The 15,379-nt window shown below is 49.6% G+C and overlaps 1 protein-coding gene across 3 annotated transcripts in view; it reads left to right on the top strand.

Annotated features, from left to right (window-relative positions):
- The window catches only part of SHISA6 (shisa family member 6), a 252,965-nt gene extending 249,563 nt beyond the window's left edge, over positions 1 to 3,402 (top strand). For all 3 annotated transcript variants that reach the window (XM_065910769.1, XM_065910768.1, XM_065910767.1), the window contains 2 exons: positions 851 to 1,003; positions 2,852 to 3,402. In XM_065910769.1, coding sequence (XP_065766841.1) covers positions 851 to 1,003; positions 2,852 to 3,402 — 704 coding nt within the window. The remainder of the gene's footprint in view (positions 1 to 850; positions 1,004 to 2,851) is intronic.
- Positions 3,403 to 15,379: the final 11,977 nt, after the last annotated feature.

Below are 15,379 nucleotides of genomic sequence, written 5' to 3'. Positions count from 1 at the left end.
TCTGCTGACTCCTGTATTATTCCTAATCTGGCCCCCAGAACCCAGACCAGCTCATTCACCTCATTAGTCATTCATCTCACTTCTCTTTGGTCTTTTTTCCCATGTCTTCCCCTCCTTTTTTTTCTCCAGGTCTGGCACTGAACAATCTCCCTTCTCTCTCTTAGACTTTGGAATCTCAAGGTTCTGTCTCAAGGGATGGAGGGAGAAAAACAGAATGACGCGCTAGACATTTTGCCTACATTCTTTCCTCCAGCAGTTGAGAGATGGCTAAGGGTGATTCAGAGGAAGGAACTGGAATAAGAGGAAATAGCTTTGCAGCTCACAGTGCCTTGTCAGGAGCAGGGCTTGGAGGAGCCAAGGGTGGAAGGGGTGGTGTGAGAGGTTGGAGTCTCAGTGGAGTTAGGTCCTGGACCCAGTCCTAGGGGTATGCAGATGAGATCAGTCACTCTACCTCCTTCTCCTTCAAACTTAGATTTTTCTGAGCCTGAGAACTAGTTTGCCTAATACTATTCACACCAAAATGAATGATTTTATGACCCACCTCCTCAACTCCATTGGGCTTCCATTTTCATCTGACAGCCCCGTGATGTACTGGGAGAAAGAGTCTGCCATTCAAGGAAGGGTAACCTGCCATTATGGCCAGTGCCGCCAAAAAGCTCCTGCCCCCCCTGGTTTGCTGGCAACTGGAGCTGAGCAGAGGGAAATCAAGTCACCAGTATCACCTGTGTCCTAGCACAGGGTCCCCAGAAAGCAGGATGGGGTCAAGAGTTGGAACCTGGACACATTCCTCCTGCCTGCCCCTGCAAAACTTTGTCCCCACTAACACCATGACCCCTCCCTTCTTTTGCAGAGAAGCCTCGGATGAACAACATCCTGACATCGGCCACCGAGCCCTATGACCTCTCCTTCTCACGCTCCTTCCAGAACCTGGCGCACCTGCCCCCATCCTACGAGTCTGCAGTGAAGACCCACCCCAGCAAGTACTCATCCCTGAAGAGGCTAAGTAAGTGGGATATTTTCCTAGGGCTGGGGGCTGGGGGCTGCTTCCATGACATCTTCTGGTGTCTCACTCTCTTGCCCCACACCTGAGGGCATGGGGTGGGGTCCCAAGAACAAAGAGAATGTGGAAGAAGAGAACAGACAAGTCCCTCATTTTTGTTCTTTAGAGCACGAGTCCATCTTCTCCCTCGGTAGAGTGGAGGCCAAGGGATCCTCAGACCCACATTCCCATGGGAGGCAGTGGTTCAACTCTTGCACCACATTAACTGCAAGAGAAAGCCTTCCCCCAGTCTCACCCCACACCTACCTTCTTCAAACCCTGGGCCTCCCTTGCTCTCTGTCTTGGAGTAAAAGTGATCAACGCCAGAGCTTTCTCTGAGGCTCTTCCCAGAGACCTGGGCTTATGGAAGGGCCTATAAACCAGCTCTCTCCCTAACTCCATCAGCAATGTCTTGGGAACCTGAGACCCCTCACTCTGTGCACATATCCCATTTCATGAGTTGAGTCCAGGTCATCCCATGATCCCAGCTCTGCCATTTGAGTCTGGGGAGGCTCTTGAGACTGACATGTTTCAGATGTTACAATATCAAGAATGTATATGGTAGGAGGAGTCTTCTCTTCTAGCTTTCCAACCCATGGACCTTTTGCCTCCACTGCCCAATGAGTCTGTTTTGATGACCACCCAGCTACAGGGCTGAGCATGCACTTGAAGTTACAGAGTGACCTACTATGATAGCAGTTCAGCTCAGGAGACAACACTGGCCACCTCCAAAGTGGCACAGTGAGTTTCTATGGTTAAATGTGGGGAATCCCACATTCTGCAGAGACGTGGAAGGCTGTCTGCAGGAAGCCTCATTCCTCAACTGTGGGGTAAAGCAGGTTTGTCCTGGATGAGTTCATGGGTCAGCTTGGGGATGGAGGGAAAGGCAGAGCATCTGAACGAGGTGCACATATGGGGTTGCCCTGGCCTGCTAGTGCTGCGGGCACAGGCGAAGTGTGTATAGACTTGATCTTGTGCCATGTGTTGGCTTCCTAGGCATAGGCTGTTACTCCAGAGGAGGTGTTAGTATGTTCCTAAGTAACCAGGACGCATTTTCACAAGTGCCTCCTGGATGGAGCATCCTGGAAGCATTCCAGCAGGAGGCTGGTTTTCAGCCCTGGTCCCTTGGACAGAGGTTCTGAACCTCATCAGAAAGCTGCCAGCTGCTACCTGGGAATTTCAGCAAGATCCAGGGAGCTATTCTGTTTTGGGACCATGGTGGGGCAGAAGCAGTCTTTGAGCAGGAGTTCAGGGTCATGGGCTTGCCATGGAGTTGGCCCTGAACTGCATGGGGACCTTGAGGGAGTCTCTTAACTCCAGAGTGGGTTGAAGAACTAGGGGCACCAGCATCGCCTGGGAGCTTGTTGGAGAAGTAGGCTGACTTGCAGACCCACCCGAGCCAGGTCTGAATCAGACTCTGCATTTAACAAGACCCCTGAGGGCTTCTCTGGTGGCTCCATCAGTAAAGAATCTGCCTGCAACGCAGGAGACCTGGCTCCATCCCTGGGTCGGAAGATCTCCTGGAGAAGGAGATGGCAACCCACTGCAGTATTCTTGCATGGAGAATCCCATGAACAGAGGGGCCTGGTGGGCTACAGTTCATAGGACTGCAAAGAGCTGGACACGACTGAGCGACTCAACCAAGCCAGCCCGAGGACTGACTTGCACGCGCAGTGGAGCAGCACAGCGTCGACCCCTCTGGGCCGCATCACTCCAGTGCGGTCCTGGCTGCAGCATTGCGGTGTCCCCCACCCCACCCCACCCCCCCGGCTCACTCCTCTCCCTCTTGCTCTCACCCTCTCTCCCCTGCAGCCGACAAGGAGGCTGACGAGTACTACATGAGGCGGCGGCACCTGCCTGACCTGGCCGCCCGCGGCACCCTCCCCCTCAACGTCATCCAGATGTCCCAGCAGAAGCCGCTGCCTCGCGAGCGACCCCGCCGGCCCCTCCGGGCCATGTCGCAGGACCGGGTCCTTTCCCTGGAGCGAGGCCTGCCGGACGACTTCGGCCTGCCCTACGACCGCCTCCTCTCGGACGAGCAGTTGCTCTCCACGGAGCGCCTGCACTCCCAGGACCCGCTGCTGTCCCCGGAGCGGACGGCCTTCCCCGAGCAGTCCCTGGCGCGGGCCATCTCGCACACGGATGTCTTCGTGTCCACGCCCGTGCTGGACCGCTACCGCATGACCAAGATGCACTCGCATCCCAGTGCCTCGGATAACTCGTACGCCACCCTGGGCCAGAGCCGCACGGCGGCCAAGCGCCAGGCCTTCGCCTCGCGCAGACACAACACCGTGGAGCAGCTGCACTATATCCCGGGCCACCACACCTGCTACACCGCCAGCAAGACGGAAGTGACCGTGTGAGCGGCGGCGGCCCGGGGTCGGCCGGGGCCTGGGCCGCAGCTTCCGGGCCTGGACGCGGCCCCTCCCCGCGTCCTCTCTCGCTGGGGCCGGGGGTGGGTCGCCTCTCCCAGAAAGCCATACTCCTGGGACTCGGCCGGTGGCCGGGCACAGCGCGCGCGCAGACCTGGGATCTAGAGCGGTCGCCACCCCTGTTCCAGAAGAATCGGCGGGGAGGGGGGAGAGGGGCGAGGCCCCGGTCCCCCCCCTCCCCCACTGTCACCACGTCCCTTTCAGTCCCACGTCCCCCTCCCCCTCCTGGGGGGCTCAGCTGCAGGTCCGTCCGTCGTCGAGAGACCCTGGCCTGACCCTGGCCGGAAGCTGCCCGCCCGGATTTGACTTGGCCGATGGGCTGACGGAATAGGCTCCACGGTCTCTTTCATTCACCTAAAACCGCATCACAGAAATCTTCTTAGTGCCTAAAAACTGCCTGCTCGCTCTCTCAGAGCCAGGGAGCTGCTGTGTCCATAAGCACAATAATGATTCTCTTCTGCCCGCTGGAACTCTCTGGTCCCCACCGGGTGGCCCTTCTCTCCGCTGACTCCCCGGGGCCCCGCCCTGGCCCTGTGCCCCTCCCCCAGGCCCCAGGACCTGGAGGGGGTTCCCTTCCTTCAGCTGCCGCCCCGAGGTTGGGAACCCCGCCCCTTTCCGGCTGGCTGCCCCGCCCACAAGACCCCGCCCCGCCTCCAAGGCCCTGCCCCGCCCCCAGCCCTAGATTCCATCCCTGGGTTCCCTGGGGCTTCCCTCTGGTCATTCTAGAACAGAGTAGGGATGGGGTGCAGGGGCTTTTGGGGTGGCCCTCCCCAGCAACCCGATGATCTCCGCACTTCCTCCAGGCCTCCGGGTCTGTCTGAACCGTGACCTGCCCCTCTGGCCTGCCTTCCCCTCCCTGGCTCTTCGCCCAAGAGGCTCTGCCCCCTGGCCAGAGAGCAGCTGTGGGGAGGCCACTGTGACACCTTGGGCCTCGAAGGCTGGCCACTCCTCCTGCCCAGGGCGCCACACGCACCAGGCGGGACAGAGGTGCTGGCTGCTGGGTGGACGGCCCAGCCCTGGGCAAAGGAGGACCCCAGGCGGTTGCTCTACACCTCGACCTCTCCACTCCCTGCATCACTGACGCCCCACCCCCGACCCCCGACCCCTGTGCTTAGCCCCGTCTCTGTTTAGAGCCTGCTCTCTGCCAGTTTCCCCTCCTGCGCCACCCTGTCCCCCTCGCCCCACACCTCCCACCTTCCTGCAGCTTCAGGACTCTCTCCTGGCTGACGCTTCTTTCTCCTGTGTCTCCTTTGGATCTACCGCACAGAGACCAATTAGCAGATGCAAATAATGGTACTCCAGGCTATTGGTCTGGGGGCTAACTGGGTACCTCCACAGTGCTCCCCTGCAGGGGGCATCGGGGCTCTGGCAGATCCATGCCCTCAGCTCTATTGGTGGGGGCGGGGGGCGGAGAGGCGGAGAGAAGGCTCCATTCTCTAGGCCAGGATACCTCCCAGGGCTGGAGCTGGGGGAACTGGCTTCAGACTATTGGGCAAAAGTATGATACTACAAATGTGACAGCCGCCACAGTCAGACTCCAAAAGCAATGACTTCAAACTAGCTTTTAGATTCCCCAGTTCCGCATACAACATGTATGACCCTTTAAAAAGCAGGGGTGGGGCAGGGAGAACGCCCCAGGGTCAGCCCTGGGAATTTTTAATCTAATCCACAGAGAAATCAATTGACTGATTCCTCCTACTTTTTCAAGAATTCCAAAGCTCTTTCCTCCCCTCCCTACCACAGTGCTCACCATCACAAGAATCACGAGGGGGACTGAGGCTGGGGGTGATGGACACAGCACCAGGGTCCCCAAGGGGGCGGTGTCACTGGGGCTGTGAGGCTGTGAGGTCAGGGATAACTCTCTGCTTCCCTTCTTGACAAACACATAAACTGTCTCAAGGGCTGGTCCCTAAGGGTTTATGAGAGTTTACTCCAGAAGATGAAGCTAAGAGGGCTGGGCTGGAAGGAATCAGCTGCTCCTGGAAAGGAATAAGTGTCTGTCACAGCCACCCGCATCTGCCCACTGCTCTCTAATCCAGTCCTTGGCACTCCCCTTGAAGGCTGGTGCAGAGCAGGGGAAAGGACGTGGGTGGATGTGAATCTATACAAACATAGACCTGAACCAGAAACCGGTTCTCATTCACATCTGCAGCATCCTCTCTGCACCAAGTTCTCCAGCCCTCAGGGCAACGATGCTTCTCCCCAGCCCTGTGTGTCTGTCTGGGGTCTGTTTGGTAGTTTGATTCTGAAGCACTTCTCATCCCAGCATTCCTGCTGCCCAGTTTAAAACCCCTGGTTGTCGGTTGGATCAAAAAATTTCTATCTGACCCTTTACTTCTTTGAAATGATTCTTCTGCTTCACCCTTGAGTCTGGAAGGAGGGAGGGAATGAAGGAAGAAAATAAGAGAAGGAAGTCTACAGACGAGCTCCAATTCAGTCCCCTCATTTCAGGATCCATACAATGATGTCTTAACAGGGACACAGCAATATCGTGTGTATCAGTTGTGCCATCCCTATTTGTAGGATGAGCAAAGCTGCGTTACTGGACGAGTTCTTTTAGCAGAGAGGAGAGGGTTCTGGAGCTGGAACCTGGGTGCCCAGACTTCAGCACAACCAGGCTGGTGGCCACTACCCCACATGGAAGGGCTGGTCCTTCCCCCACAATGGAAGCCCTGCTCTCCCACTAAGGGTAGCCTCAAGCCCGATGTTTCCCTCTGCTTGTCTGGCTCTCTGAGTCTCCATTGCTCTGCTGGGGAAACACTGGGGTCTGCATGGGTTCTCTCCTGCCCTGAAGGTTTGTGCTGGTCAGCTTGGCCTTTGATGGCAGCTGAGCTCTCACTATCCGACATGCCCTTCCACTTTTCCTGCCTTGTTTCCTCCAGTGAACTTCTGGCTCCAGGAGCTTGTAAGTCACACATGCTTTCCCAAGAACTCCTTTAAATTCCCTAAATGGACTTTTATCCACAGGGCTCCCCAGTGTCTTGGGTGATGGGCTTGCTTTCTAAAAAGCTCCCACCCTTCTCTTCGTTCAGATGCCTCCTCCCCTCTTTCCACTCCCGGTCTGAAACTGACCCCACTCTTCCATGCCCATTCAGCGCTTCCTCCTCTCATCTCCCTGGCCCTGGTCTTCTTCCATTCACCTCCATTCCAATCTCTTTTCCCTGGTCCTGCTGCACTACCCCCTGGTTCTAAAATGTGGAGGTCTCAATGAAGACAGTCCCAGAGTGAGACATTCTTCAGGTGCCTGTTGGCCTCATTGGTTTATCCTTCACCTCCTGCCCCCATGAGATAAAGGGTGGAAGCTACTCTGTCAGAGGCATCATGGGCAAAGGCTGGCTTTGGTTCCTATAGCTGGCATGTCCCTGAAGCCCCTTCCCCGGCTTGCCGCTAGCCCAGAGGCTCCTTCTCCGGCCAAAGATTCATATCCTTGAGGGCTCTCGGCCACTGTTCCATCTCAGTTATGCCTGTCCTGCTTGTGTGTATCATAGACCTCCCTTTGTCTCCAAAAGATGAGAGAGCCTCATGACTGACTGAGCTTGGAGAAATATCCATTCCAGCAAGCCCAGTAACCCCACCACCAAACAGTCCACTTTCTTCAGAGATAGCCTGTCTGCCCCAGCCTTCTGGCCTCAGATTCCAGTCAGAGGCAACTGTGAACCTGACCTTCAGGGCCTGCTGGTGATGGAGATCCTAGGAAGCACCTGTTCTATTCCCCCCACACTTTCCTCCACCCTCCTCCCCAAACCTGGGAAACTTGGCTCTGGAGTATTTTCTAGGAAGCTCGTTGTGCTTCAATGATGTATTTTTCAGGGTTCCTGTGTATTTTTTATATATATATATAAATGCAGCATTTTAGTGACAGGTTTGATATGAGAGCTGTGTCTTCCTGGGCTCTGTATTTGATTTCTGAAGGCAGCATACTACAGGAGGAAAAACCACGGAGCTGAGGCTCTTGGAGATTTGGCTTCCGTGTTGGCTTTGTCCCCGTCTTGCCATGTGACCGAGGACCAGCTGTGTTCTCCCTCAGCGCCTTTTTTTCCCGTGTGTAAAGCGAGGGGCTTTCACTAGATGAGTTCTGAAGTTCTATCCCACTCGTACATGTAGGGCTCCCGTTCCCCATTAGTACCCCCTCCTCTCAGCATCCCTCCCCTCCCAGCTGGGCCGCACACATCCCATTCCACATGCCCCACGGCGACATGGTCAGGTGCCCTGGGCAGTCTCCACACTCCTTCCCAGAGCCCGGGGCGGGCCCCGTGGGCACGGCTACCCCGGGACGCTCTCCCGTCTGAAGGTGGAAGGGCCCGCCCGTTCAGTGGGCTACCAACCGTGTGTCCCGGAATCCACCCCCACCCCATATAGACACACCTGTGTCACCCCAGGTGTCTGAGTCACTGGGGAATTCTCAAGTGTTCATCCTGATGTGGTCCTTAGAGCTGGAGGGAGGCGGTTCTGATTTCCGAGATGGCATGGGCTAGAGGAGAGCGGTCCAGAGATTGGCCCACGATGGCACGAAGTCTGTATCTGATATCAGCTCGGTGATGCATTCCAAGCCACGGGGGAGACAGAATGCACCGCGGCGACTCTGCAGCGATGGGCGTCACGTCTCCCACCAGAACCTGTGTCCTGAAGACTGAGTCTGGGCACGGGGCTCTGCACCACCTGGAGGAGGGGAGGCACCCCCCCAGGCTGCTAAGAGGTGGGCACCCACCCCATCCTAGTACCTCTCTGCCCCTCCTCTCGTGACACTACCATCCTCCCGGTGAAAGCTTGAGAAGAAGTGAGAATTGAGAGTACAAGTCAGTACCACTGAACCCATCTTGTAAATCAGCGAACACATCCACCATCCATCAGTCAGAGAAAGGACGTCCTGCATTTCCTTAACACACTCCCTCCTGGGGGAGAGGAAGACCCCTGCTCCACTCTGCTGCCCACTCCTGCCCTGACCTTTGAATGCCACTCCCTGGGAGGACTCAGTCATTTGCTTCGTAGTGGCAAATATTCCTCTAGTTCTATAACTCAACTAGACATTTTGTAGTAAAGAATTCTTAAAATTCTCTAATTAAAAAAAAAAAAAAAGCAATTCTTACTGTAATATTTTTAGTTTGGGGACACAATTTCCTAAGGGGGGATTAATGAACATTTTTATGCATTAGCCCAATTTATGGATTCCATGTTTATTACATATAGTAGTACTGACGAAAAGTAACTTTCTATCTGTACCTTTGCCCGTTTCTTCATCCTCATAAGTAAGCTTCATGATGAGCAGTGATCCTGTAACTGCCGCTTCTGTACAAATCTCATCGTTCTACTTACCCGTCAAAGCACATTCTATATGTACTGTAAACAGGTATCACTTTAGTAAGATTTAGTCTTAAGGATTTTTCCACTTTTGTCAGTAACAGATATTTATGGATTAAAAAAATAATAAAGCCGTTTCAACATAATCTATGTCTCTTAAAATAGCCAAATAGTTTGCTTCTTCAAATACAGAGCCAGAGGTAATTAAAAAATCACAAAAGGATGTAGATGATCATTGACAGGAGAAGAAACAAGGATTGACCAAGGGAATGAGGGAAATTTTAGGGCGATGGAAGCACTGTAAAACTTGATTATGGTGATACTCACAACTGCATAAATGCACTAAAAGTCATCAAATTGTATAATACAATGGGTGAATTGTATGATGTGCAAATGAGACTTTAATAATGCTTTCAAAATGGTGAACAAAAGAAATGTAGGAAGGCAGGCTTAGGATAAATACCAATGGATAAGGTGCACCAACTCAAAGCAGAATCAGAAGTTATAGCCTTGTATGGATGTCCCTCGTGGTCCAGCGGTTAAGACTCTGCGCTTCCACTGCAGGGAGTGAAGGTTGGATCCCTGGTTGGGGAACTAAGATGCCACAACTTTGCATCCATATTCATCTACTATAGCCTTATTATTTTTGGACATTAGGTCTTAGTTTGCTTTCAGTTGATTACAAATCTGTTTACTATTCTCATACATAATAATACATAGCCACACATATTCCAAAGCCTCTTTTGCTCACTATGACGATCATTATTAGAGTGGAATCCATAGTTTTAGAGTTACTGCTTGCAGTTGCCATAAGTGACCAGAGCAAAGGTGGCTGAACATCCATACCATTTTAACCAGAGAGTCAGGTTGTACAGTGAAAACTGATCTAGATTTGGAGTCCTGCTCAAGCCCTCTTTCTCTGGACTCATTTTCTATTTTTATTTTCTTTGGCCCATATTTGCTTTTGCTGCTAAGGTCATCTGTTGTTCTGAATTTTCCCCATAACCTAGATACTGGTGGGCTCTGCTTCAGCAAACAAAATATTGCCAAACAGGACATGACTTTTTGCCAACTTTAGTACCTCTGTATTTCCTAGAATTTATAGTCAGTCATACTCGCTTACCAACTGCCTGATTCCTTTGTAATCAAAACCCTTCTCCTGGGCTGTGTTGAGCTTATATATGTATATATTTAAAAAATCTCTTTATTGGGACTTCCCTGGAAGCCCAGTGGTTAAGACTTCGCCTTCCAATGCAGGGGTACAGGTTTGATTCCTGGTCAGGGAGGTTAAACCCCATGTGCCTTGCAGTCAAAAAACAAAATAGAAAACGGAAGCAATATTGCAACAAATTCAATACAGTTTTTAAAAATGACCCTCTTTTAAAAAACACAAAAATCCCTTTATTATCTCCCACCAATGGCATTCTTTACCTAGGACAAAGTTACAAATCTGTTTACTATTCTAATACATAATAACACATAACCACACATATTCTAGAGCCTGTTTTGCTCACTATGACAATCATTGTTACAGTTGATTACGTCTAAGTCCTGGTATCTCTAACTCATGATGACACACAGCAAGCACACACACATTATAAGTTTAGCAAAGCTTCATTACTCTATGTTCATTACTGGAAGGAAATCCAAGGGGAAAAAAAATTCTGAGATGGTGAAAAAAATTTTTGAGAGACATGAAATTTAATTACAATGTTTACACGTACATGGGATTTCCTGGTGGCTCAGAAGGTAAAGAATCTACCTGCAATGCAGAAGACCTGGGTTCGATCCCTGGGTTGGGAAGATCCTCTGGAGAAGGGAATGGCTACCCACTCCAGGATTCTTGCCTGAAGAATTCCATGGGCAGAGGAGCCTGGCAGGCTGCAGTCCATGGGGTTGCAAAGAGTCAGATATGACTGAGCAACTAACACTATACTACTATCTCACATACACAGAAGGGTTAAGTCAGACTAGCAATATGTTCCCTCAGAGAAAATCACTGGAGACCTTCCTTACTGAATAGGTAAGAATAATGTGCAATTTATATAAAAACGGTGGAGACATTTGAGTCAGAGAGTTCTTAACATAATGGTGTTTGAAGGATTCTTCTCTTAAACTGGCTAAACATCCACTTTTTAAAAAATTTTATTTTATTATAGTTGATTTACAATGTTGTGTTAATTTCTGCTGTACAACAAACTCATTCAGTTATACATATACATATATATATATATATATATATATATACACATTCTTTTTCATATTCTTTTCCATTATGATTTTATCACAGTATATAGAATATCTATGTAAGAGGTTAAGGAAAAATCCAAACTTTTTAGCCAGCCCAACAGTTCCCTGTACAATAAAGTAGGATCTTATTATTTACTCACCTTATATATAATAGTTTGAATTTGTTAATCCCAAACTTCCTTTCCTTCCCTTTCCCACTTCTCCTCCCACTTGGCAAACGTAGCCTGTTCTCTATAAAGAACCACTTTTAAATATCATTAACGTGAACAATTTGTTCAGATTTTCCTCTTTGATTCTCATAGATAAGCCTCAGTTTGGCCTCTGTCACCATTGTCACTAATCCCAAACTGGTGAGATCTATAAAAATGAGATAAAAATGAGGTCTTAATACACCATCATTAATAAGCCCAGGCTAGAGAAAACTCATGTTGGAAACATCGAGATGCCAGGGGTCTCAGCCAGGCTTTCACCTTGCACATCACTTTGAACACTGACCTTTCTCCTTTGGCTGAGCGTGAAGGAAGCACAAAACCTCTAGGGAAGAATAAGAAAGATTTTCCTTCAAGAGTCTAAGAAGAAATCCAACAGCACTAATGGTATGGGCTGCAAATGTGTCAGGAGTGGAAAAGTCAGAAAGAGCAGAGGTTGGAATGAGCACTTAGAAAGTTCTAGAATGAGTGAGTCTGTAACTTTTACACCAGGGATGTGTGGACCAATGCCATCGCTGGCCCTTGGTGTCCTCATCTGTAAAATTTAGGATATTAGATGAACAAAACAAAATGAAACAAAACCATGTCTGATATATTTTATCACTGAATTAGCACAGCACAATACTCAAATTTCATCTGGGCTTCTTGGTAGCCGAATGAACTTGTAAGTATCCCATCCTGCTTGGCCTTGCCCGTCTCAGCTTTCCCTGAGACTAGAGTGCAGTCAAAGAGTACCGGACTAGGTATCAGAAGTTCTGGTTCACTGTATTAGCTCTGCCGGCATTTTGCTGTGTTACCTTGAAAGACATCTTTCTCCTCTCCAAATCTCAATGTTTTCATTTAAAACAAAACGAGTGGTCCAGACTGCTCTAAGTCTCTAAAAATCCTTCTCATCTTTTTTAGCCTGTTTCTGTGACTTCGTCAAGACTCTGCAGGGAGCTGGTACGCTCAGGTAGCGTAAGTCTCAGCAGAAGGGTACGGTGGCAGTGCAGGGTGATGGGATGGCAGAAGAGAACCCATGGCAGGAACCATCACTTATGAAATAGCATTTTCCCAGTGACAAGCGTGGCTACCCTGCATCAGTAAGATGGCTACAGAGGAAGAGAACGTGTTAAGCTACTGGAAGGATGAGGTTCTTAGAAAGCTGCCTCTTCTGTTTAACTTAACTTCTTGTGATTTCCCAAAGCCAGCAACCTGTCTGTTAAAAAAAAGAAATCCCAAAGAATGCATTTCCACAGAAAGTCCTCAACAGTTCATTATTTTTCTGTGTTTGCCCATGGATACACAGCTCAGATACATGGCTCAGGACAAGGGCTCTCTCCAAGACGAGAAGCTGTTTTGCCTCCAGCTTCAATCTCAACCCCAAGGCCAAGTTCTGGAGATACGCATCCAGTGCAGAATACTGGGACCATTGTTCCCCAGTGTGTGTACACTAATGATTCTTTCTTGGACCATTGTTACAGCTAATCCTGCTGGTTCACCATGGCAACCATGGAAAAGACCTCCCCCACTACCCAAATGATACTAGTCCATACATCAGTCTTCATTTCAGACTTGGAGAAAAAACAAAACACTGTCACTTAACCCAGTGTGTCCACAGCCACATCAGTACCACTGGGAGCTCATGGCAACGCACATTGCCAGTCCTTCTCAAGACCTACTGAATCAGAATCTCTAGGTGAGCCCCCAGAGTTTGCTTTTCCACAAGATTCCTAGGTGACTCTACGCATGGTAAAGTTTGAGAAGCCAATTCTCTGCCTTTTTTTTTTCAGTTTTGAAATGCTATAATTCTGTGATAATAAAGAGTTGGAATTCACGGAATAAGAGCAGCCTTGATTTATGTAGCCAAACAATCTCAGGCAACCAGCTTCAGCAAAGAGGTCAGAACAAAAATGAGTTTGCACAAGCATTTACAGTATAGCACAGGGAACTCTATTTAATATCTTGTAATAACCTATAATGGAAAAAAAATCTGAAAAATACATACATATAACTGAATCACTTGGCTGTACCCCTGAAACTAATACAGTAATGCAAATTAACTATACTTCAATCTTTTTTTTAAAAAAATGAGTTTACAGAGGATTAACCATTTGGGAAATAAGAAACTGAACCATGGTGTATAAACTATCTGTGCATGCATGCGTGCTAAGTCGCTTCAGCTGTGTCTGACTCTTTGTGACCCTATGTACCATAGCCCACCAGGCTCCTCTGACCATGGGCTGCCATGCCCTCCTCCAGGCGGTCTTCCTGCCCCAGGGATTGAACCTCCATCTCTTATGTCTTCTGCACTGGGAAGTGGGTTCTTTACCACTAGCACCACCTGGGAAGCCAAAACTATTTGTAGGAAAGTTTAACAGAAGAAAGGATAGGTTGATGAGAAGTTTTCAAGACCGCACAAACCTGAGTGTTCAAATTAGAAGAGAAAGGAGAATCAGGTGAGGATGGGGACCCAGGACCAGATGCATACCCTCGGGTGTAGGAGGAGCAGAGGAGGAAGAGCGGCTCCTCTGGAACTTCTTAAGGAAGCAAGACGGAGGCCACTGTGAAGGAAGCAGGAGGGGCTGTGTGGGGGGGGTTTCCCGGGAGGGTCCCAGTCTTCTTGGCGATGGATGATGCAGAATCCCTGAATCAGGCAGGATAGGCTGGATTCTGCTACAGTGATAAACAACCTTCTCAAATCTCCTTAAGACATCAAAGGTTATTTTCTATTCCCACTCTGTGCAGATCAGCAGGGCCTTCTTTCTGTGGTCTGCCCTGTCCTTACTCAAGGGCTCAGTGGCAGCTAGTCATGTCCCCCCACCCCCCTGCCCCACCCCACCCCGATTCCAGGACGAAAAAGAGAGCTGTGGAAGGTCTGCTCAGGATCCTTAAAAGGCAGCCAGAAGTGACACATATCAGTCTACTCTTGGTCTGCTTACACAGTCTCACCCACCTCAGAGAAGCCAGGACGTGTGGTTTTAATGACCTTCCAGCTAGAGGAGAAGGAAGTATCCAGTGAGTAGCATCAGTGACCATCACAGATGCCATGCTGTGTTGAGAGCCAAAGACTGGGAATTCACAGAGCAAATGGTCCTCCTCTGTGGCAAACCCTCAAAGTGTTCTCTGGGTTTAAAGCAGTAAAACTTTTCCTGCAGCAGATTTATTCTATATAAAGCCAGTGGCATGTCCTTTGTTGTTGTTGTTTAGTCACTAAATTGTGTCTCTTTGCGACCCCATGGACTGTAGACTGCCAGGCTCCTCTGTCAATGGAATTTCCCAGGCCAAGAACACTCGAATCAGTTCCCATTTCATTCTCTAGGAGATCTTCCCGACCCAGGATTGAACTGCATCTCCATATTTGCAGGTGGCTTTACTGAGCCACCAGGGAAGCCAGTATGTCCATAAAGTTAAGTCGCTCAGTGGTGTCCGACTCTTTGCGACCCCATGGACTGTAGCCTCCATCCATGGGATTCTCCAGGCAAGAATACTGGAGTGGGTTGCCATTTCCTTCTTCAGGGGATCCTCCCGACCCAGGAATCAAACTCAGGTCTCCCGCATTGCAGGCAGATACTTTAACCTCTGAGCCCCCAGTATGTCCATAGCCATTTCAAATCGGTGTTAGCAGTGTTTTAATCAGGAGTCATTTGGTTACAAGAAACAAAAAGTAACTGAAATTAGTCAAGGCAAAAGATGAGAATATTATTTTAATAGTAATAATAATGTTTAATTTACTAATGATTATTTATTACACAAAATGAAAATAAATTTAACCACCAATTATCACTGTTAGATATAAAAGCATCTCACAGGATCTAAGTCCTGAATGTATCAGTCAGTTCAGTTCAGTTGCTCAGTTGTGTCCAATTCTTTGTGACCCCATAGACTGCAGCACGCCAGGCCTTCCTGTCCATCACCAACTCCTGGAGTTTACGCAAACTCATGTTCACTGAGTCAGTGATGCCATCCAACCATCTCATCCTCTGTTGTCCCCTTCTCTTCCCACCTTCAATCTTTCCCAGCAACAGGGACTTTTCAAGTGAGTCAGTTCTTCGCATCAGGAGGCCAAAGTATTGGAGTTTCAGCTTCAACATCAGTCCTTCCACATGAATATTCAGGACTGATTTCCTTTCAGATTGTATAAGTGGGCCTATTCAAAGCTAAGAAGTTGA

Source organism: Muntiacus reevesi, chromosome 18 (genome assembly GCF_963930625.1).
Source record: "Muntiacus reevesi chromosome 18, mMunRee1.1, whole genome shotgun sequence".
Taxonomy (NCBI): domain Eukaryota; kingdom Metazoa; phylum Chordata; class Mammalia; order Artiodactyla; family Cervidae; genus Muntiacus; species Muntiacus reevesi.
This window is presented reverse-complemented; position numbering and strand designations above follow the sequence as displayed.